The sequence below is a fragment of the Prionailurus bengalensis genome, chromosome B2 (assembly GCF_016509475.1).
Source record: "Prionailurus bengalensis isolate Pbe53 chromosome B2, Fcat_Pben_1.1_paternal_pri, whole genome shotgun sequence".
In the NCBI taxonomy this organism is placed as follows: domain Eukaryota; kingdom Metazoa; phylum Chordata; class Mammalia; order Carnivora; family Felidae; genus Prionailurus; species Prionailurus bengalensis.
Window position 1 is genome coordinate 138,875,224 of NC_057349.1, and position 24,960 is coordinate 138,900,183.

At 40.8% G+C, this 24,960-nt stretch overlaps 1 protein-coding gene across 1 annotated transcript in view; it reads right to left on the reverse strand.

The window, feature by feature from the left end:
- Positions 1-946: 946 nt before the first annotated feature.
- The window catches only part of IPCEF1 (interaction protein for cytohesin exchange factors 1), a 76,265-nt gene continuing 52,251 nt past the window's right edge, over positions 947-24,960 (reverse strand). The window contains exons 8-9 of the mRNA XM_043592640.1: positions 14,270-14,463; positions 947-5,791 (exon numbers count right to left, since the gene is read on the reverse strand). Of these exons, the coding sequence (XP_043448575.1) occupies positions 5,585-5,791; positions 14,270-14,463 (401 nt within the window). The 3' untranslated portion in view covers positions 947-5,584. The remainder of the gene's footprint in view (positions 5,792-14,269; positions 14,464-24,960) is intronic.

A 24,960-nucleotide genomic window follows, 5' to 3' on the forward strand; every position in this document is an offset into this window, starting at 1 on the left:
GGAGCCAAGGAGCAAAGAATGTGGGGGACCTGAAGAGGGAAGGGAATGTATTCTCCCCTGGGCCTCCAGAGAAACATAATGTTGCCAACACCTTGATTTTAGCCCAAGAAAGCTAAAATCTGACCTCCAGAACCATAAGAAAACACATTCTTTGAAGCTGCTAAATTTGTAATCTGTTACAGCAGCAATAGAAAACTATAAGATTGTTCTAGAAATCAGGAACACACCGTACATATACCTTTTGCTCATCCCTTTGGTCTAGAATAATTTTTCCCACTTCTATGTGGGAGCCTAGACATAATTGGTGGTAGCCCAATGGAGAAAACAGAGGGTAGGGCTGAACGTGCGAAGTGAGAACTGGGAGAGTGGGGGCGGGGGGGGGGATAACCCTTTGTTTGTATAGACAGCAATTAAAGATGTGTGAATCCAGTTCGAACGCAGGTGAACTTCCTCCCTTCAGTGATCCAAACTAAAGGCAATTTATTATGCTATTTCAATATTTGTTCATTTCTCCCCAAAACAGCTTACATGTTTTAGGGAACATACGTGCCACAGGTCTTAATTTTTATGATCTGCAAATTTAAAAAATTCTCTGAATAAAGTGTGAGTGCCTAACAATGTAACGTTTTTTTGTGGACCAACAATTTTGAAAAAATACATATTTTTACTAACAAGCCTGTAAGGTAAGGACCACTGGAGAATAACCACATCTGTTATTACTGAAACAGACTTTCCAACACAATTAAATGCTTTGAAAATAAGAATAGTCTAGAATCAGTTATTCTTATGATGGCCACCAGAGGGCACTATAACCTTTACAGAAACTAAAAGCCCAGTCCTCAAACCCTTCCAGGGGGAGCTTGTTCTTGGAGGAATCAGCACAGCAGGGCAGAAAATGAACACAGTAGTAGATTTCGATATTTTTTCCATGTCATTTTACTAGATATATTTTCTCTTGTTTTTATTTGTATCTTACAAGTCACTCTCAAAAAACAAAGCAGAAGAAATGAGCCGTGCCTCTTTTTTTCTGTTCAAAGAGGATAGGTGACAGAGAACGAAAGCACAATGACATTGAAGGTGTCATTTCCACATTATCATCTTGCCCCAAACACCATGCAGCGCTAACAGTCACATCCCCATCATGCAAGGACATTAAAGTCTACGGTGACTAAAAATTCTGGTTTTTATTATGGGATGCTAAATGTGTCCACGGGGCATGCTTCCCCTTTGGATGCAACATGAAGAAATATCAATACAGTGCAGTTAAGTCTCACAGGAAGAGATACGGACAAACTTTGTTTTTTAACGGAGAATCATTTTTAATGTCTTCTGTGGTCTATGGTAGAATGGGGAAGAGTAAAAATGTGCAGAGGAAGCAGGGAAATTGCTTCCTGTCTCACAACCTAGAAGAACACAGAGCTGTCAAAATCCTGTTCAGAGAGAGGAGCTTTCTGTGACGGCTGGAATTATTCCTGCTCCCTAACCCGCTTCATATGGGTTGTTAAAAATCAGTTTCAGGGGCTTTCCTTTTTCATTACCTATTACAAAACCCTAGCAGGGCGGCCACCTGACATTTCTAGGACTCGATTTCTCTTGCGAGGTAAGTACACAAAAAATTAGAAGGAAAATAAATTGGACTCTCAAATATCATATTCTAATAGACTGAAGAAGAGATATACCCTAAAACGAACCAAAGGTTATTGGTTATTTTTAACACACTGGCCTGTTTTGGATGGGCATCCTCTGGACCTAAATTACCCACATCTTCTGCATGGCTTTGTATCAAAATGCTGCAGGAGAAGAAATTGGGAGAGGAAGGCTGAGGGCCTAACCCCGAGTCACCAGACTCCATCTCCAACTGGCTTTTAGAGGAAAACAAATGATCTCCATTTCTTCAACCACCTCTTACATCCACAGATCTCACAGCACCCAACAAACATGGAAGTTACAGAAGGAAGGAAAAGGAAGCACAGTGATTGGGTCACACCGCAACTCATGGTCAACCCAGCAGTCGGTTGCTGCAGGAAGGGCAGCCCCTCAGCCCTGGGGAAGAGACCGTGCTCAAGTAAAAGAGCCTCCCCTCAGGCTCCCAGCCGATGACTTCACAAAAGCCACCCCGGCCACCCCGGCAATGCATGCACACTGCATGTCACAGGGCTGGGGCCCAACAGTGACTGCGCAAGGAACCGGGAGAGAGAAGAATGAGAGAAATGGGAGGAGTTTCTTTCCTCCCTGTCAGAAAAGGAGGAGTGATCACGCATCCCACCAAGACCACTGGGGAGGGAAAGGGACAGAAGCCTGAAACACGCATACGTGCAAACAACAAAGTGCTACGTAAATATAAGGCTTGGGTTTCACACTGAAATCTGACTCCAAACGTAATCTTTCTTAGGCTTCTGGGAGTCTTGGCAGTAATATATACCTTATGATTCTTCTTAGGTCTTTGATGCCAAGCTGAGATTGTGCCGGAACAAAAACTTATTAAAAGTAATAGACGCCCTTCAAGTGTGGGACCATTTGATTCAGCACGTGCTGCAATGTTCCAGCCACGGAGGTATCCTATCAGGCACTAGTTTGGGTCTACAGGCTAACAATAGAGAGAAATGGTCCTCCACACAACCCCAAAGAGGAGTCCCATCCAGATCCTAATCCACAGCAGGTGCCACAGGTTTGGACCCGATTACACTCAGGTTCTCTGCTTCTTGAGCTGGCATGGTTCTGGGTCATTTCACAGCCTTCAGACCCTACATCTACAGGAATGGGCAAAAGAGTTACCCTGTGAACCCCATGAAACTACCCAAAATCCATTTCAGAGATGACCTAACCCTCAGGAATAAACTGGAAGTAATCCAGTTTTCCTAATATCCTTTGAAACAACAACAACAACAACAAAAAGGCTGAGTTATTCCTAAACTGAGTGTCAGGGAAAGTGTCACCCACTCTTCCTGTCACTTCCCACTACCCTCCACTTCCTCTTAGTGGCCACAGTTGAAGCTGGGACCTCACAGAGGCAGCCCCTTACTTCCTAACACAAAGCAATGCAGAGTGAAAGTGTTTTCAATGGGTGAAACACTAACCAGAAGGTGAGCCTGGTCTAGAAGAGAGGGGGCAGGACGGGGCAGTTGGATCTCACTTTCACTGGGGGACATTCTGCACAGTATGTGCTTTAACAAAGCCAAAGCTTCTAGACTAACCTGACTTTGAAAAGTAACTGAAAGGTTTAATTCAGCAATCTCATGGACCTCTTTTGCCTTTAATTTGGAGTGCTCCTAAGGAATTTACCCTACACGGTCACCTAAGCGTGTATTCATGAAAAGCCAAAGCCAAAGTAAAGCACTGAGGTGTATTCACAAGCCCAGGCCGAAAGCTTCTGGGGCACCTCAATTTAGAAAAATTGTTTTGAAGTTTATAGGTTTGTATTTCAAGCCAAAGGAAAGAAGGTGGAATTATTAATTATTATGTCCATTATTATGTCTCCTTCTCTCAACAATCTGTTTACACTGTGAATCCTAAACAATTAACCTTCTAATAGCTGCTAATTGTAGAAATAATCAGTGATGATTCCCAGAGTAAAGACAGTAAAGCACTGGCCTCTCAAAGCAGGAGCTTCGGGGTCTAATCTGAGGACCTGTATGGTTGCGTCCAGAGCTGGGGCCAACAGAACATTCACCGGGGCCAGGCCCCCTCTTCCGGGGAGTCCTTGGCCCAGCACACTCCACTTGGGATGGGTCCCCTTAAATGTTTACTGGGCCATAGGGACTGACATAATCTCTTATCTTACAAAAGCTTCTAGTACTCTGACTTGTTTCCTGTTTTTTTTTTTCTTTCTTAATATGAGGATTGTTGTTGTTTACAAAGTATTAACACTTCTGAGTAAAGATTGAGGAAATATTCAACAACTATTTCCATCTAGTTTGCAGATTAAAAAAGACGGTTATTTCTACTTGAATGTCACGCCACACTTTGACTCTATAAAGCACACTGTGTTAGCCTGACCATTTGCTAGGGGTAAGGCCAAACTGGGTTTTTGCTGGGTTGTGGTTATTCTTATGAGAAATATTCATGATTAGTAATTAGTAATAAAATGAGTTCTCTTTAACAGACCCCCAAATTTCTATTAGACCTTAGACAAAACACCATATTAGCTGTGTTTCATTTGGTTTAGGGCTTGTGGGCATAAATGGCATAAAGCTTACAAAGTTTATTCACTACAAGAAATAACCTAAGATGAAAATCCTTTTCTGGTTAAAAGAATGCCTGACCACAGATAGAGAAATCTGAGCACTCTGGGTTGAGAAAGAGAGGGAGAGAAAGAGAAAGAAGCCAGAAAATGGAAGATTATTAACGCATGCCTCCGTATTTATCCCACAAGATATCCTGAGCATTCCTCATACAGCATAGTGCAACATAATAACTCCAGTGAATCAACAGTATTCCTACTTTCTCAAGCAAAAAAGTATATACTTAGAGAATATACATTGAGCAAAATGTATAATTACCATCTTTTACAACACTAGTAATTTGACCTTCTATAAATATACTTAAATAACAAACATTATAGAGAGCTATTCACAGAGGACCCGAAGTGAGACATAAACATACAAAAATAAAATAATCATATTTTAACTCTTTTGTTGTTTTCATTGGGTTTTCTGGAGTCAGGATATCAAAACCATTCAGACACCAGAATCGTCTTGTCAATCTTGATCCTGGGGAAACTGGACATAAATTGACACTGTGCAGAGGCACCACACCCAGGGACGAACGCAGCAAACATTCCCTGCTGGACTTATTTCTATCTCCTACAGTGGTTTAGAAAGGCTAGGAGGGAGTGGAGGTCTCGAAGTGTAATGAAACGTATTTCTGTAGCTGCTCTGTGGAAAGGAAACTTTAATCAGATCCCCCCCCACCTGGGTAGAGTGTGGAAACATCAAGCTGTCCTTTGAGAGAGTGGGAAGATAGGGCACACCTCCTCCTCGGGCTCTCCCACACACCACTCGCTCTGAAGTATTTCTCAGCTCACGGAAAAGGCACCACCATTCTGGACCAAAGGCAAGAGATTTTGGTTCCACAACACCACAACTGTCTCGTTCCAGTTGCTGCCGCAAAACACACTCCTCCACTCAAAACATAAATGATTCGAAGAATTCAACTACCCAACCCAGTGGAATATGTACATCCTTACATTCTTCTTTTGGAAAACACAACACTTCTATGAATAATTATCCTTGGTAGAACGTGATCTTTGTCCATTAGAATCTTCGTCCCGCTGTTGTTCTCTTGAGGGCGAAGAACAGAACACACATTTCTCACATCCCACCTAAAGCCTAGCATAACCGTGAGCTCCTAGGAGGGACACGGTGTTTGTTCAACTGAGCTCAATCTCTCCAGTCTCCATGTAAGCACTGCCACCGGAAGGAGGGCTCCTGTTGCCAACACAGTAGGTCCTCACCTAAGTCGCGTCTTTAGAGGACTAGCCACCGCTTGAGGAATTGGTTTCAGTTTTCCCTTTAAGGAGAGCTCTCGCAACATCTTGAAGAGTTGCTCAGGGTACGATAAAAGGGGAGAGAATGTTGGCTTGTTCTCAGATAGAATTTCCAACATGGGCAGAGGAAGGTGGTTTCTCGAGTCCCTGGGGGGTGCCCTCATGGGCAGACATGGGGGCCCGCTGCTGCTGATAGATATCCTGGATCAGCAGGGTGTTCATCAACTTCCACTCCCTGTATTTTCTGGCTGTCAACTTCGGATCGTCCAGCAACTGGTTAATCATGGCCAGGTCATGTTCTTTACACTGTCCAAGAAGGAAAAAAAAAAAAAAGGAGGGGGGTGGGGAGATGTAGTGAGTATTTTAATTTCAATAAACCCTCTTCAAATCTTTTACAAATACACATATACCTTTGCCATAAAATTATCAAAGTGTTTTTACACATTAATATTCTAATCCGGAAGCCTAAGATATGACAGGACATTCATTTGCATACATTTGCCAAGAAGACGTTAAGTTCTCCTACCCAAGGGCCAGTAGAAGAACCTAGCCAGGATCTTCCACATGGATCTTCCCTCACCGACCCTTATTCCAAACCTCAGTAATGTTTCTATCTCAGAGTGACCATTATTTCTTCTACAACTTACAACTGTATAATCATTTCATTGACCACCCAAACTTCACTAAGTAAAACTGGGATGTAGTACGTTCCCTAAGACACAAGATGGCACAAAATATATCTTTATTAAGTTATCTTCATTTTTGATAACTCACGTGCATGTATTTAGTTAACACACACTGAATAAACATATAGGCTACCTTTTTGTTCAAAGAAAAGACTACTAGCCTCCCATCAAAACAGTATGTGTTTCGATGATACTAATGGAACAAACGATCTATCTGTATCGTTTTACCCTGCCTCCTCTGTAACCAGTAACACACACGTCTGAAATGCCTGGGTCAGGTGAAGAGAGTGTTCTGTAGCCAAGGAATGAGAGAAAAATGAGGTGTAACAGCCTCCACGTTCAATAACGGTCGCTCAGTCCTGAAAATTTTATCTCAAGTCTATTCTTGATTCCATCATCCATCTGACCATAATCCTAATCCAATTCATCACACCTGATGTGTCCCTGCCCCTAATCCTCACTTTAAATCCACCCTCCACGGGCAGTGCAGGACATCCACCCAGAATGCCGAGTCCTCTGAATGGTCCTCCTTCATGTCCAAGGTCCTAAGGATTTGAGCTCTATCTGTTGATCCCCACGCCCTTCTCATTTTCTGCTGTGTTGATGTGCATTCCCGCCCCCCTGCCCCACACGATGCCAGTCCACACTCCGCGATGTTGTGCCACAGGCAGGACCTTCCATATCTTTCTTCTGGTGAACTCTACTTCCTGGAGTTGCCTTCACATGGAACAGTTTCCAATCTTTTTTTACCGGATTTTACTATAACTCATAAATCTATACTCACTTCAGGCATCCTGTTCTCCAGAAAGTCTTCTCTGAACCCCTAAATGCACTGAGAAGCTTTATTTATGCTCTCATGCCTTCCAATGCTTAGAACTTAACATGTTATACTTAGATGTTCATGGATCTGTCATGCCACCTACTCTTAAGCTTCTTTTTTAATTTTTAAGTGTTTTTTTTATTTTTGAGAGACAGAGAGACGGAGCATGAGTGGGGGAGGGGACGAGAGATGGGGAGACACAGAATCCGAAGCAGGCTCCAGGCTCCAAGCTGTCAGCACAGAGTCCAATGCGGGGCTCAAATTCACGAACTGTGAGATCATGACCTGAGCAGAAGTCAGACGCTTAACCGACTGAGCCACCCACGTACCCCGTATTCTAAAGCTTCTTAAGAACATCGACATTTTATTCATTCCCGTGTGTCTTGCACGTAACACAATGCCAAGTGCCAGGGAGACAGTCAATACATGTTTATTTTAAACCAATCTTTCTGCCTATCCCCAGGCCACCATGCGTGTAGCTAAAAATTCACAACCGGAATCAGGGGTTGTAGTTCAAATTTATGACCAGTGCCACTAAGTGCCTTTCACTATTATCCATTAGTCATATTTTCCTACCCCTTTTTTCTCCCAATCTCCCAAATTACTATTTCAAAACCTTCCATCTCTTCCCAAATCTCCTTCCCTCCCCCATCCTCCTTTGCAGTTGAAGACCTTGTTTTCTATTTTTTTTTTTTTTGAGGAAATGGAAACAATCAAAAGAACACTTCTCCCAAGTTCCTACTGCCCACTCCCTATATCAACACAAGCACATCCCTGCCTTGCTTCCTGTTCTTTTGGATAAAAGATCTGTGCTCCTAGCAAAGGCCAGTCTCCACTTGTGCACTGTCACCCACTCCCTCATACTCAAGAAACCCGCTCTGGCAATTCTCCCCTCTTCCCTGTGACTCATTAACTTCCCATCTCTATCTACTTGCTCATCATATGTGCCGTTACCTCTCCCATCTTCAAAGCCTTCTCAAGCCCACATCCCTGCTCCAGCAAAGGCTCTACTCCTCACCTTGTCTCCAATGTCCCCTTGCCCATTCTCTCATAGAACCACGCCCATCACGGTTCAACCCGAACTCCTCTTGCTCAGGCCATCAATGACCTCCATGTTGCTAAATCCAGTAACTATCATTAACTTACTTACCAACAGCATCTAAAACTATCGGCTCCTCCTTCTTAAATACTTTCATCGCGTCATTTCTGTGACACATTTTTCTCATCCCCAAAATGGCCATTTATTCTAAATCTCTATTGCTGATTCCTCATTCTAGTCCAATCTCTTAAGATTGGAGAGCTCTAGAATCTCAGCCTTTAGCTGCCTCTGTATGTACATCCACGTTCTTGGTAATCTCATGTCTCCCATTCTCCCTATGCACTAAGGGTCACAAATTTATTTTGCAAGCCTAATCTCTCCCCTGAACTTCAGACTTGTTTGTCTACACCCCCTCTTCTGCAGCTCCACCTGGACATGAACGGGGCATCTCAAATGTAACACGTCCAAAACGAGGCTCCTATTATTCTCTAAGTGTCCCACCCACCCCAATTTCCAGTACTCATTGAAACCTCTTCCCGCCATGGCCTTTTGCAAAGCACCCAATGGCAATTCCACATTTCCAGTGGCTCAGGCCAAACACTGGAGTCACCCTTGACTCCTTCTCTCACTGCCAGTCCACCAGCAAATCCGGAGCTCTACTTTCCAAATATGTCAAACTACAGCACACCTGTGTTCAGAACCTTCCAAAGCCTTCCTATCTCACTGAGTTGAAGTTAAGGTATTAGCAGTGGCACTAAGGCACTATGTGATGGAATCCCCCATTGCCTCTCTGAGCTGTTTTCTCCATGCTCCAGCCCCCCAAAACACTCCAGCCAAACAACCTCCTTGCTCTTCCTTAAGCCTACTAGGCATTCCCGGACCAAGGCACTTGCATTTTTGTTCTTTGCCTGTAACATTCTGCCTCAGATAGCCTCAAGACTCACTCCCTTCTTTTCAGATTTCACTCAAATTTCATCTTTCAAAAAGGCTTTTCATGCCTTTCCTAATTAAAAATCATCCATCAGCATTCCTCACCCCCACTTCTATTCTCTATCAAATCTATCATCATTTAGCGTACTATAAAATTGTTTTATTTACTTAGTTATTTTTATTTTCTCCTCTACCTAAACATAAGCTTCTTAAGGAAAGGGATTTTTGTCTCGTATGCCCACTGTGAGACCCCAAGTGCATCAAAGAACGGTTCATACGTGGTAGACATTCACTAAATGCTTGCTGGAAAAAGAAAGAATATATGAAATAAAATGTGAATGAATAATTACCCATTTGCTTTTAAATCTCTTTTTTTAATGTCTATTATTTTGAGAGAGAGAGAGAGAGAAGAGAGAGCACAGAGGAAGGGCGGAGAGAAAGAGAGAGTTCCAAGTAGGCTTTGCACCGTCAGCATAGAGCACAGCACGGGGCTCAAACTCACCAAGCACAAATCGTGATCTGAGCCAAAATCAAGAGTTGGATGTTTAAATGACTGAGCTACCCAGGCACCTCTGCTTTTAAATCTTTTTTATATCGTGAACTCTATTTAGAGCCTAAGGAAATCCTCTCCATAAACAAACAAAAATGTTTACATGTATGTATTTTATATACATATTATTTATTACATACGTCCTATTTGTTTACATATAAATATATAGATACTTCTATCTATACATTTGCATATCGTTTTAGAGATTCTAGAACTGGTAGCATTTATTCGATCCAAATGAGGGATCTGGTTTTAGATGATGACAAACATTGGCACAAAAATGTATTATTTGTTCTTCACACTTTAACTTATGTTTTACTTGGGGCATTTTACTACCTTTTGCTTCTTTTTTTTTTTTTCCTGTTTTCTTGAAATGTGGATCTCCAATAAAGTACTATGTACATACTAGTCTGAGTGGTAAGATTTATAATTCTGAATCAAGAGAGCAATAATGTGGTGACAGATGGAGGTTAAAATATACATATACATATATATATATACATATACATATATATATATATATATATATATATATATATATATATATACGGATTCCAGAAAGGAAAGAAAAATTGTGTAGTGGTAAAGTAACCAAGGAGTGATAACAAGCAGGTTGACCGTGAACCAGAAGCAGAGGGAAGGCAGGGTAGACGAGCGGGTAACTAGAAAAGACTGGTGGTAGAAAGTCAAGCAAGGCCAAGGGAGTTTTCTCTCTTCCCTCTGAGTTCTCAACACCTACATTCAGATAACAATCTTCCCCTCTAAAATAAAAATAAATAAGCTTTCTTCCTTTGGTATCACAATAGTGCTATTCATACGAAGTTATTTAAGGAGTTTTATTTTGTCCCTAAATTTTGACATCTGGGGTGAAACAGGTGATGGAGTTTAAAGAGTCCACTTCTCATGATGAGCAGCGGGGGTGGTACAAAAGTGCTGAAACACTATATTGTACACCTGAAACTGATATAACCCTTTATGTTAACTATACGGGAATGAAAACTTAAAACTCCGTAAGAAATTTTTAAATCTCTAGTTTCTTCCACACACACAAAAATTGTGACATCCACTTCAGAGAGAGATCCTAATATTTTATCAAAAGAACGAAGACCTTTGCAGAGTAACACAATGTGAAGAATTGATTCTCTTAAGGCAAAATGAATAAACCACCCCTCTAAATGTGATCAAAGGTTTCAGGAAAGGGTCTCTTCAACTTTGGCCTGACACTTCTCATATAGTTCTCAGCTCTAAGCAGTTCAAGTTTCTTACCGTTTGGCTCAAGTCTGTGTTAAGTTCTTTTATGGATAAAAAGAAATTACTGTAGACGAGAATAGAAAGGAAGGAAATTAATAAAACAAAAAGAGCCTCTGAACTGCTTCCTAGCCCACGACTCAGTCAGCAGCGTGGCGCACTGGCCCTGCTTCTCCCTGCTGTGGTGCAGGAGGCCCACCGGACGCTTTGAACTACCTTTACGACATCCTCCTGGTCTCCTGGCAGGCAGGCGGGGTCTGGCAGGGCTTCCAGATAATACCATGAAAGAGACAATGCTATACTTTCCTTTTTCACTCCAAATAGTCAGTGCCTGATTCAAGAACTAAGCGCTGGAAATGTCTTCTACCAGAGCAGTTGAGGAAAGGAGGGTTCGTTTCTCTTTGGACACAGACCAGAATAACCCTGAGAGAAAGTTCCAGGCAGACCCATTAATCGTTCATTTTAAAATAAAGACATGTTTAGCCAAAAGTCAATGGATGTTGAGTTATCACAACTTCCTAAAGATCTACATTTAGTATATGACATGATAGTTCATTCAACATCCTGGAAGAATTCCCATGAAGAGAATTTGTTCCAATACAATCCCAATGCAGGGATTTTTCTTTATTTATGGAATGTGCCTATCACTAACATAAACATTATTGTTAGAAGTTTCCTTGTTTCTGTATGAAACAGTGTGTTTGTCCACACCGCATCTTTGAAGTATTTTTCAAATCACATTTATATTACAATGTAATATGTACAGAAAAGCACTCATATAAAAAGGCTTGTGCTTGATGAATTACCACGAAATGGACATATCTTGTAACCAAGCCACCACTGAGGTCAGAAGGTGACCTGAGAAGCTGTACTGTGGCCCCTTCCAGGCATCTCTCCTGTTCCCCTCAACTGCTCTGAATTTTAAAACAATTATAATTAAATGTGATTCGATTAAAAATAGCTAAAGTAAGTCTTAAAGACTTTTGACATGAATAATCATACATGTACTGAACGATCTTTCTCCAGTAAATAGGCCGATGTGCTTTTTTTCCCCAAAAGGCCAGTTTCCACATCAGCATGACTTCCCCCTCATGATGAGGTTCACAGGAGGACCGTATAACATGGATTATGTTTCCGCAGCCTAGCATTACATTTTTGTGAGGCCTAAGGGATCCTGTGGAAAGGGATCATTTCCAGCAATGTACAGAGACAACAGATGTTCACATGGGTGTGGTAGACGCCCCCGAGATGGCCCCCTATGCTCCTTGCCTTCCTGGCATTCCCACCCTTATGTAATTCTCCCCTCCTTGAACACGGGCTGACTTTTATACCAAAGTTTTATGCTCCTAATGCACAGTGCCCTGTAACTGTAATATGGTGTCACTGCTGAGACAGGACTGATCCATCTTGCTCACTCACTGTTCCTGTCTTACTCACTCTGGGGAAAGCCAACTTCCATTTGGGAAGCTACCGTATGTTCACAGAGCAAGGAAATGTGTGAACAACTGGGACCTCAATCCAACAACATGCAAGGAACTGGATCCTGCCAACAACCATATGATAGATAGAGCCTAGGATCACATCTTCCCCAATGGAGGAATGAACAAAGTCCCGGCTGATGCCGGGATTGCAGTCTGTGAGAGACCTGGAAGAGAAACATCTAGCTCCATGCCAAGATTCCTGACCCACAGAAACTGTGAAAAGACAAATGTTCATTGTCTGTAGTTGGTAAATTTGGGGTTGTTACCTCACAATAGATAACTAATACACAGGGAGAAAAGAAAAAGCTGAATTCATAAATTCCATGGCCACAGTGCATGGAGAGCAAGAGGTCACAGAGAATCATATTATGGGCCAATAAAAGCTTTGAATTCTTTGTACAAACCTGGCCTCCCTGTGGCCAGGTCAGGGCATGGTCCTGTGACCATCTAGAGTCCTGAGTTGCTATTCTGTTCTTAGCTATTCTGCTAAGACCATAGTCTTTCTCCTTCTAGAAATGGCCTGAACTGTCCATCCTCTCCTTAGCATGTTCCTTGTTTCTCCCAACATGGACTGCAATATATCATCCATTGACATACATTTCCTCCTCCATGAATGTCCTTCCTTCTAACCCTAATATTCTTCATCTCTTACTCATGGGCCAGTTGTCAGCATCTTCATGACTTTGTCCCTAATGGCTTCAGAGAGGCGGCCATGTCCCTCCTCTGGGGCTACCAAAGCACCCAAGCTTGTATCAGCTACACCGCTCAGCAGACCGCATTCTATTTTCCTCTCTGTTCCACCATCCAGTGTGGTGCACTCAGTGGTCCCAGCGCCCAAGAATAGAGCCTGGTACACAGTAAGATTTAGGAAATATTGGTCTAATGAAAAATGTATTCACTCACATCAGTTATCACAAATAAAATCGTAAAATACTACACTGAATGACCAAACATGTTTACCAATTTCATACATACCATGGAATAGAACATTTTTGGCTCTGAAAGGAGTGCTACTAATGTCTATCATTAAACGTTAGAGAATTTCTCTACACTTTGTTTTTCTTTGTATAATTAAAATACTCCTCTTCCTTTTCTTTTTCAGCCTCATTTTTGCAGCCTCTTAGGATGCTTAGCTATTCTACTAACAGGGACATCTGACGAAGAGTCCCTCAGCCGTTTCTTTGTAGCCTTGGCTTTTGATTGCTGTTTCTTCCTGGAAAGAGACTCAAATTCTTGACGCAAAAGGACATGTACAACCCAGAATGAAACTGCAGAATCTATCAAGGCTTTTCAGCATCTATAAATCTTCTGCTAATTTGGGACTATTTTACAAAGTATCCTGGCCTCCTCCTGTTCATGCTATAATCTACATGTGAAAGCAGGATGCTTTTGTTGTGAAGAACCATTTTAGTTGAAGAGGACCTGGAAATAGCCTCAGTACGTTTTGCGCCCTGTGCCTCATTCCCATTGTGAAAACACTTGCTAGTCTATTACCATCGAGTGTACCTTTTCCATTGCCTGTCTCTCACGTGTTTCTTCACTCCAGAGCCTACGTCTGAGAATCATGAAGTCTTGGCTCTATCTGAAATCTAGATATTTTCTTCTGGAAGTAGGAGAGAAGAAGAGTGGCACTCTTTAATGAATCCAATGAAATTCCAAAATCTTATGAATCTCACTGTTTATTCTCACAAGGTGACTATCCCAAGCCTTCATCAACATTTACTGTGCTAAGTAAAGGGTACAAAAAAAATTACACATGGTCCTTATCTTCTAGGAGCTTGACATTTGAACTTTTATACCAAAGTGAATGTAAAAATCAAGGCCTATTGTAGAAAAGTGCATTTGGTGCTACTGTGCAAATGTTCTAGTGCTTTAAGGAGGCCAAAGGTCATCCCAACCTACAGAGATTATAGTTACTTTTACTGCCCTCCCCTCCACCCAAACACACACACCGGTGAGCACGAATCTCTGCAGAAGCAGCCATTCCTTGCCCCACACCCAGAGTTTATCCACAATCTGAAATTTTTTACCTTCAATGTGCTGTTCAAGGTTCGGATTTTGTGCAGTTTCTCATTTATGGATGGATTCTTACATCGCTTCACAAAGGACTTTCTCAGCTCCTTTTTGGTTGAAGGCCGTCGGTCCCCGAGAGGAGAGAGACTAGCTTGCTCCAACGATTTGTAGAGTCTCTCCATTTCATCATCTTCAGACACCTTTGTTTCCTCTATTAAAATAAAAATTTTTTAAAAAGCAATAACAATAAACCCAGTTGAAATCAAATTGAGAACATGAGACATTGTGGTCTGAACACCAGGCCCTGCTGACACTTGATCTCGCACTTCTAACTTCCAGAACTATGAGACAATAAATTTTTGTTGTCTAAGCCATTCAGTTTATGGTCCTTTGTAATGACAGCGCCATGTTCCCTTCGAAGGCACTAGGGAAGGCTCTGTTCCAGGCCTCTCTCCTAGATCCTGTCAGTTCCTTGGCTTGTGGCAGAATTCCAGTCTTCATGGGGTGTTTTCCCTCTGTGTATGTCTCTGTGTCCAAATTTCCTCCTTTTAGAAGGATGTCAGTCACATTGGATTCGGGGCTCTCCCTCCTGACCTCATCTTAACTAATTAAATCTGCAACAACCTCATTTCTAAGAAGGGCACATTCTAAGATACTTTTGAACTAGAATTTCAACATAGAAATTTTGGAACTCGTGACAGTCCACCATCTAGCTCCCTCCAAATTCATGTCCTTCTCACATGCAAAATGCATTCACCCAATCCCAACATCTCCAAGAGTCTTAACCCATTCCAACATCAATTCTAAGTCCAAAATCTAATCCAAATAGCATCTAAATGTGGTATTGGTGAGACTCAGAGAATGATTCATCCTGTGGCAAAATTCCTCTCCATCTGTGAATCTGTGAAACAAGTTATCTGCTTCTAAAATACACTGATGGGACAAGCAAACTCTAGCAAACTAATATATAATCTAAAGCTTGAGAACCATTGCTCCTGATAAGTTTTTAATGTCCTTCCTAAAACTGCCCTTTGAGAGAAGGAATCCCCATGTGATAATGTGGCTTTGAGCAGATAATGATCATTTCTCACGCTGCCACATACCTCCACCCCCCTTCTTAACCACAACTTGCTAACCTCAGCCCAAATGCTTCCAGTGACGTGACTCTGCATGGGATCTAGTGGGGGACCACATGAGCTAGGCTAAGTCAATGACAGTTCCACACACTGGCCAGAGTCATTGATTCAGGGATAAGCAGATGTCTCGGGTCAGAACAACTGGGGCCAGGAAGACTCAGTTCTGAGACTTGGGTGGGATATCAGGGAATCAATCTCTCTTGTTTTCCTAAACATGTGATAATATGAGCTGGAGGCTTCCACAGATCACCCCAAGAATCGTAAGAATTGAGCCAATCTATAGGATACAGCTGAAATATGGATCTTGGTCACTCTACTGGAGCCCTTGCAGTTCTGGAAGCCAATACATTGCCTTCGTTAAGCAACTGTCAGTGTAGTTATCAATCACACACAACTGAAAGGACCCCAAATGATATAGGTTACCCAAAGAAAATCTTCATCTCTGGATATTGTTTTAATACCCACTAGAACTTTGGTCCTTTATTCCTTCATTCCCTGAAAATAATTTTTCAGCAAGATTTCTTTGTCCACAATGTACTTTTTAGTCTCTAGGTGTTTCACGTCTTACTCTGAGAATAAGCTTGATAGAGGGCCATATCAAAGGTATGGCATTAGGAAGAACTGAAACAAAAGAGGCCTCTCCAAAGGGTAGAGAAAAGCATACAATATTAATATAGGAGCTTCAAAATCAAGCAAAATTGATTTAATTTACAGTTTATTTTTGTAAGATTAGACATCTTTAAGCAATAACTTTTCCTCATCTACTACCAGAAAGCCACCACAAGGTGTTGCCAATGTTTTTTTCATAAACTGGAGGGAGGGTAAAGATGTTGAACTAACTTTGCAACTGACGTTAAGTATCGGTCAGTAAACCTCTTTGCTCTCTACCAAAACAGACTCCAAAAAGGGGGGGAATATTCAAAACTGCATTTGAACACAATTAGAACTTCCGGCTCAGACTGTGTGCAGACATCAAAAGTGAGTTTTTCTCAATAAGCACATGAAAAGATGCTCAGCATCATTAGTCATTACAGAGAATCCAAATCACAACCACAATGAGATACTACCTCGCACCTGCCAGGATGACTAAAATCAAAAAGACAGACAAAGTAAGTGTAGAAAAGGATGCGGAGAAGCTGAAACCCTTATACATTACTGGTAAGGATATAAAACGAAGTCACCACTTAAGGAAAAGGTTTGGCACTTCCTCAAAAGCTAAACAAAGAGTTACCATATGACCCGACAATCCCACTCCCAGGTACATACTCAAGAGAATAAAAACGGCATGCTAACACAAACTTGTACCAACTGTTCATAGCAGTACAATTCATCACAGACAAAAGGTGGGAACAGCTTAAATGTTCATCAACTGATGAATGGATAAACCAAATGTGGTATACGCACATAATGGAATATTATTCTGTAATTGAAAGCAACGAAGTACTCATACATATTACAATATAGATGAACCTTGAAAACATTCTGCTAACTAAAAGAAGTCAGTCACAAAAGACCACACACTGTGTCCCATTTACATGAAATGTCAGAACAGGCAAATCCATATAAACAGAATTAGTGGCTGGATGGGGCTGGGGAAGCGACAGGCAGAAATGGGGAACGATAGCCAATGTGTATAGGGGTGTGGGGGTGTGTGTGTGTGTGTGTGTGTGTGTGTGTGTGTGTGGTATTGAAAAGGTTGTCAAATTCAATTGTGGAGATGGTTGTCCAGCTCTATAGATATACGAAAAAAAAACACTGAACCATTTTTATACATGAATTATATGGTATGTGGAATATATATCAATAAAACTCTGAGAAAGTAGGTTTTTAGGAGATTGTCCTGATAACTGACGATACTTGCACAGCAGGAATACTAAGCATGGTAACAGTCCTGTAGTTAAGCTGTAGATACTAGAAAGTCTCAAGAAAACTGAATTAACAGATATCAGACTCTCAGAGGGGACATTAGGATTGAGGACTCTGGGGCATTTCAGACATACAAGGATACGACAGTTTTTATATGTCCTTTTTTCTACAGCAAGGCAAGTGAGACTCCACTTTGAATAAAGCCTAAACACACAGCTTTCAATGCCACAGGATTTAAGTACTATCTATTTAACAAACTTCAGGAAGTAAACCAAATAAGTATATAACAAAGAAAATAAAAATGGTTTCTTTAAATTTCTCTGTGTTCATGAAGCACCTCAGTTGTACCATTAAAGATGGTGATCGAAAATAAAATTACTTGTGACTAGTACATTACTTCATAATTAAGTCAGGGCAAAATGATTATGTTAAGACCACATATCTAATTCAAAAGATAGGAAACTGGTAAAGCTAAAAATAACTTTAGAAACTTAGAATAAGGTGGTATAAAGTACATTCCCTAAATGAAAAATAAACAGGGCTGCTTTGGATAGTTTTATCATGATTTAATATATTTATATAGATATATTTCATCTTTATGTTAAAATATCAGGAATTATCTTTCTTCCCCACACACATTCCTTTCCCTGACTGAAATTTGGGGGCATTAATCGTGAGCATATGGGTGTGTATGTGTGTGCATTATGGATGAGGTGTCTGTGCGTGGGTAGCGTGTATGTGGTATGTGATGTGTGCAGTGTGTGGGGTAAGTGTGTAGAATGGGGGGTGTGGTATGGGTGTGATGTGTGGGGTCTGTGTGTGGTCTGTAGGTATGTAGGGGAGGTGTGCATGTGTGTGCGATGCGTGTGCAACTTGATCCTCCAGAAATAAACCCACAGGTAAAGCGGACCTGTTGGGATTACCGAAAGTTAATACAGAATTCCCCTAAAATATGACCAAATAATGTTCAAAAGACACTCTCTACTTGAATTCACTTAGAAACTGAGGTAATAGGAAGCTGCAAGTGTGCTCAGATAAGGCTAAAACTGCTGGGGCAAGGGGGAACCTGACAGGTGAATGTTCCTGCTGTGCTCTCACCTCCCAGCCATCTAGCACCCCCTTCTGGGAGGAAACCTGAAACCGAAAGATTAGATGTGCATCTGACCTCTAAGAAGCAGATTCCAGAATTGCCCACAAGCATAAGGACAATACAATAACAAATGGTGGCATTAAGAGTCAAGAACATATCTCTATTGGCTCTTTTGGGTCATAATCTGAGAGATGTACAGCATATCGCTACTCAGGGGACAAACCTATGATCCAACTCCTCCCGTGACCCAGCTGGGAGCTCTGTCTTGTTTTTCCTGCCACTAATGGCTGGTGCTTGGGTCTTCACGGGGCCATAAGATGAACAGCCAATAATAATGGAAGCAGATGATAAACAGGGTTCACGGGACAACTAAAGACACAACAGGTATAAGCACAACAAAATACAACTTACACCTGACCCCAGAGCACAGGTGACTAGTGCTGGTGTGTTAATCCTGTGCCTCGAAGGGGCTACTGCATAAAGTAATGTTTAAAATCTCCCTTTCAGGGGCACCCGGGTGGCTCAGTCGGTTGAGCGCCCAACTTCACCTCAGGTCATGATCTCACGGTTCGTGGGTTCAAACCCCGCATCAGGGTCTCTGCTGTCAGCACAGAGCATGCTTCAGATCCTCTGTCCCCCTCTCTCCCTGACCTTCCCCTGCACGCTCTCTCTCAAAAATGAATAAACTTTAAAATAAATTCTCCCTTCCATGTTTTCATGTAAATAATTTTCTAAATTATAATTCCATATTAAGAGATATTAGATTATTTGTCTTATTTTAACCAGACTGTAGAAAGAGCAAGGAAAAAGACTGCCGGCAAAGACTGCTGGTCTACCTCACATTGGAAGCAGAAGTCACCTTTATCATCTCCACATCCCTTATCTTTTGCAGCAAAATAAGTGAATTTTTTCTGACAGTCCAGTGTTCACGCAATTGCCAGCCTTCCCCTCAAGAGCTCAGTCCTTCTTACATAAAATAACAGGACTTCAACTCCCTTCACCACATACGGCACTTGACAGTCTATCTCATCCAGCTCACAAGGCTTTGCCAAGGAAGATGATAACTATTTTTATTTTATGGAGGGGGGGAAAAATGGAGAGTCTTGAAAAACAGTAAGTGATCTTTCCAAAATGTAAATCAGCGATGGAATTAAGAACAGAAGTTCAATTCCACACTGTGCAGGCCCGTGAGTTTCTAGACCAGTCTTCTCAAACTTTAATAGGCAAACAATCACCCAGGGCTTCTGTTAAAATGCAGAATCCGACTCAGCCAGTCTAGCATGGCTTTGAGCCTCTCAATTATAAACAAGCTCTCAGGTGATGCTCAAACTGCTGGCCCATGGACTGTGCTCTGTGCAGCAAGGCGAGACTGTCACAAATTTGTCATGCAACCCCAGCTTCAACTCACTGGAAGAGAAAGGGACTCGAGTTACAGGTGAAAAGTAGGGACTCATCCAGAAAGCAGCTCACCTACTTTTTCTCCGGGACCCTTTACACCTGTTAGACTAGCTCAAAATGTCTCAGGGGATCCAACTAGCAAACCCTCTCAACGGAGGTCCAAGTAATGCAGAGATTTAAACTCTAGAAAGAAATAGGATTTTTTTAAAATAAGATCTTTCTTGGTGACATCAGCAGATGAGACAAAACAACATCTTAACTAATGGTTAGAAGTTTGCTCCTTTCCAAGATTATGCCAGATGAATGCGCTGCTCTCTCCCCATCCTCCCACTTTTCCCGGCCTATTGTCTGCCTCTGACAGGACAGGCAGGCTCCTGGAGGCCCAGAATTTGGCTGTCGAGAACACCGTATGCAGATTATCCCTTTAAATGCAGTATTTTCAACTTTGCCTCCCCCACTATCTTATTTTTGGTGTTTCCTTGTGCTTTCTAGAGTGTGGTTTTTATTTTTCTATTTGGAACATACGTGCTCCAGGAAATTCATATGCCATATTTCATATCAGAATTTGAAAGCAAGCCTGTTTGAGACTGAAAAAGTTTATATGATGTCTCAAGGAAGACAATGTTAGCTCCCCACCACGAAATGCCTGGAAAGGTTTACGTAGAAAACGGTATTCCCTGCTTCATGCGCTATGTTCCACTATGTTCCAAGTGTTTGAGCTAGGCCATGGAAGACACTTGTTACAAAGAGAGCAACTACATGCTTCTTTTGACATTATGTGTAGCTATTAAGACTGCAAACGTTATTTAACAGAACACCTATCGATGCGAACAGATTCAAAAACTTTCATAGGCTTCTTCTAATTAGTGATTCTGACAACTCTACATCATAGCAAAAGACTTAAAATAACACTGACAGACAAATTTGAATTATGTAACTAAGATACATCTGGATAACTCATTTTAACAGTAAGGACACTGCTAACCAAGAACATTACCACGGTATAATTTTGAGAGACAGACTGCCTATTTCCACAGCTGTTGCTGCTGGTGGAGACAGCCATCATGTATTGAGTTTTTAGTATGTAAAAGGCACTATATTACCTACTATGCCAACATTATCTCATTAACTTTGTAAGGACCCTATGAAAAAAAACATTAGCCCTGACATGAAGGACTGTCAAGATATAAAAACTCTGACCAAAGCCACAAAGAGACAAACATAGGTTATGACCCCAAATTCATAGCCTGAAACACTATGCTAGGCTAAATATATTTCATGAACTTCCTTTTGAATAAAGCCCAATGAAGAAAGATTTCAAATGAGGCAATATACAGTCAATGAGATGACAGCCATCTGGACCAGGCAGACCAAGGCTCAGATCCCTGGTCCCACTATTCTGTCTTCCAAGGGAAAATTCCCCACCCAGAGCCTCTGTCTCTGAGGTAGTAGCCAGGATTTAAACAGCTAACACTGTTCTCACAGGGCCACAGGGCACCAGACCAGGAAATTCCTAAGCTGCTCAGCAATGTAGGAGACAGGCTGTATAATCAGATTCTCTGCTCAGGCATTTTGAACTGAGCACCTGGGGATAATCCAGTTCCAATCAGGAGCCCGAAGCTGAATCATGGTTATGGTAGTCTGGTTCTGTGTACAATAAAGAGAAAAGCATAGACATGGAGAAAAGAACATTGGAAGAAGGCGAGTTAGGAAAGAGGTGGTTAAAACAAAACAAAACAAAAACGATCGCAGGTGAGATAAATTTTTAAATAGAGAAATCAGACTGGGAAAGAGCATCCAAGTAGAAAACGAGTATTTTTACTTGTCCCCTTCAAAGCCTCTCACCTTTTCTTCTCTTGGGTATGTGATGTTTCTATTAAGTTAGGTGACTCAATACTCTTTTACCCTATTTTGCTTTTATTGAAAAGACAAACCTAGTTTACTGGGTGATCTTTAATGTTGTTCTTTTTTATTATTATAGCATCTTGTGGCAGTGATTTTTAGAAATAATCTTAAGATTGAGTCCATGTAGCTCTACATTCTTGAAACAAATATTCCATTTATTTCTGAAATGTATTCTTCCAATCATAAGAGCACTCAGGATTAGGTGAAATACTTAAAGCAGACATCAAATTTTTATATCTGCTCACATCCTAAGAAAACAAAACATATTGGCATGCACACAAAAAAGGCATTTCCTTGGGTTTTTTTTCTTTTTTAAATACATTTGCAAGGTAGAGGTTGAATGGGAAATAAAAGGGGAAAATAGCTGGAAATTGCCTAAAATCAAGGATATAAATCCAGTGTACCATAGGTAAATATGTCAACCTTGGCTCCAAAAACTGCAGAGCCCATCAACCATGTGGATCCATGATGGAGACAAGTGAGCACAAAATACAAAAATGGGAGGGCAGTGGGGCAAGATTAAAGAAGTTACCCTATTCTAATTTCACTAAGCAAAACTGAAGGTTTGGAGCAGATAAATGCTCTTACCTTTTTTAAGATGGAGCTCTCTTTTCTTTATCTCGATGATTACAGTCTAGCGTGATCTATAATTACTTGTATAACATCCTTCTTTTGGCCTTAGAGGAAATCCACAGTGTACATATTTAGAGTTATGTATTTAAATATGGAGTTAAATCCCTCCCAGCAAACATTTTCCCAGGAAATGATACCAATTCTAAAGAATTGCAATTACACTTAGTTATACAAGAGACTGAATGTGCTGGAAAACTTATAACTCAACCTTCATTCCACTTTTTCCCTTCCACTTCTGATCCATTCATTTACCCAATTCATCAAATACTCTTTGAATGTTCACTCTGTGCTAAGGCAGTGCATTTTAGAGACTAGGGATAGACTAGGCAAGAATCTTTTATGAATTTGATATTCTTATATTTTATGTGCACAATATACCCCACATGTATAATTTTTTCTGACCCCCTGCTCCCCACCCACCACCACTCCATTGCTACCAACTTAGACCAGACCACCATCATTTCACTGTTTGCATATTTCAACAACTACATACGGGGTGTACTGCAGCTTCTAATATCCATTTTCCATATAATGAAGTAATTTTTTTAAAACTTAAGCCACACCCATAACACTCCCTGGGTTCAGTTCCTCCAAAATCATCCCATTGCACTTAGAACAAAATCCAAACACCTTACAGGACCCACTAGTCGTCACATAAGCCAGCTGCTGTTGACTTCTCCAATCCCTTCCTATGCTTCCCCTGCTCACTCTGTTCCAGTCACACTGGATTTCTTTCTGTTTCTTGAACCACAAAATTTATTCTATTGCTAGAGCCCTTGAATTTTATTTTCTCTCTGTCTGGGGCACTTTGCCAGATAGGTTCCTTTGTCCCATTTGGCTTTCAGATCACCTCTTCAGGGAGGTCCTCCCCGACCAGTCATCTAAATCAAGGTCCTTCCTCCAACCCTATACACTCCTACTTCATTTCCTGAATAGAACTTATTCATCACCTGAAATTATCTTCTTATATTTACCTAATTATCTCCCTACCCTGCCATGATAGACATATTCATGAGATTGTAAATTCTACCCAAGAGGACTACTGTCTTTATTATAATTCACTAAGTACTTCCAAAGGCCAATTGTGCCAGGAGGACAGTAGGTTCTCAACAAATATTTGTTAAGCATTATTTGGCCAAAATTTTCATTCTTGATCTCATTATTATCCCCTTCACCTATCCTTCAATCAAATAAACACAATAAGCTAATTTTGGAATTGGATTCTTAAAAACTCAGTAAGTAAATTATACCTACTAAATTCCAAGTATCTAAATAGGCCAAAAGTAAAAATATTTTTCAGCTAGTTAAGCAAAAAAAAAAGAGAGGACACAAGTCACCAACATCAGAAATGAAAAAGGAGGACATCACTATAGATCTCACTGGACACCAAACAGATAATGAAGAAACACTATGAACAACTCTTATGTCCACAAATTCGATAACCTAGGTGAAATGGACTAGTCCCCTGAAAGACACAATCTATCATAACTAACATGAGAATAAATAGTTAATATGAATAGACCTGTCTCTATTTTTAAAATTGAAATAATAATTAATAACCTTCTGAAACAGCACAGGCCCAGATGGATTCATTGGTGAATCTACCAAACATTTAAGGAACAAATTATGCCAATTCTCTACAATTTCTTTCAGAAGATAGAAGCAAGCAGATGGAATACTTCCTGACTCATTCTGTGAGGCCAGATTTACTCTCATACCAAAACCAAATACATTATAAAAAAGAAGACTACAGACCAACATGCCTCATGAACATAAGATATAAAAGTCCTCAACAAAATATGAGCGAATTGAACCCAACAAAGTATAAAAAGAATTATATAACACAATCAAATGGGATTTATCCCAGGTACGTGGGGCTAATTCAATATCCAAAAATTAATGTAATCCATCACATCAACAGATTAAAAAGGGGGGAAAATCACGTGATCCTATCAACATATATTTAAAAAAAGCACTTCAAAAATCTATGACCCATTTATGATTAAAAAAAAAACTCTCAATAAAAAGGAAGTGAAATTTCTCAACTTGATATAGAAGATCTACAAAAAACCTACAGCTAACTTCGTAAGTGGTGAGTAACTTGAAGTTTTCCCACTAAGATCAGTAACAAGGCCAGGATTTTCCTTCTCACCACTCCTTTTCAACACTGTACTGAAAGTCCTAGCTAATGCAACACAAGGAAAGGAAATAAAAGATGTAAAGATTGGGATAGAAGAAATAAAACTTTGTTTGCAAATTATATTACATGACATTGTGAAAAGGCAAAACTGAAGATAGTAAAAAAGATCGGTGACTGCCCATGAGGTAAGGATAGTGAGGCGTGGATAGGTGGGGTACAGAAGATTCTTGTAGCAGTGAAAATACTGTATATGATACCACAGTGATGGATACATGTCATTATACATTTGTCCAAACCCATAGAATGCACAACCAAGAGGGAACCCTAACATAAACTATGAACTTTGGCTGATAATGATGTGTCAATGTGGGCTTGTCAGATGTAACAATATCCTACTTTGGTGGAGGTAATGTTGATAATGGAGGAGACTATGCATGTGTAGGGATGGGGCCAGATGGGAAATCTCAGTATGTTCTGCTCAATTTTGGTCTGAACCTAAAATTGCTTTAAAAAAAGATATAAGTCTACTAAAAAAATATT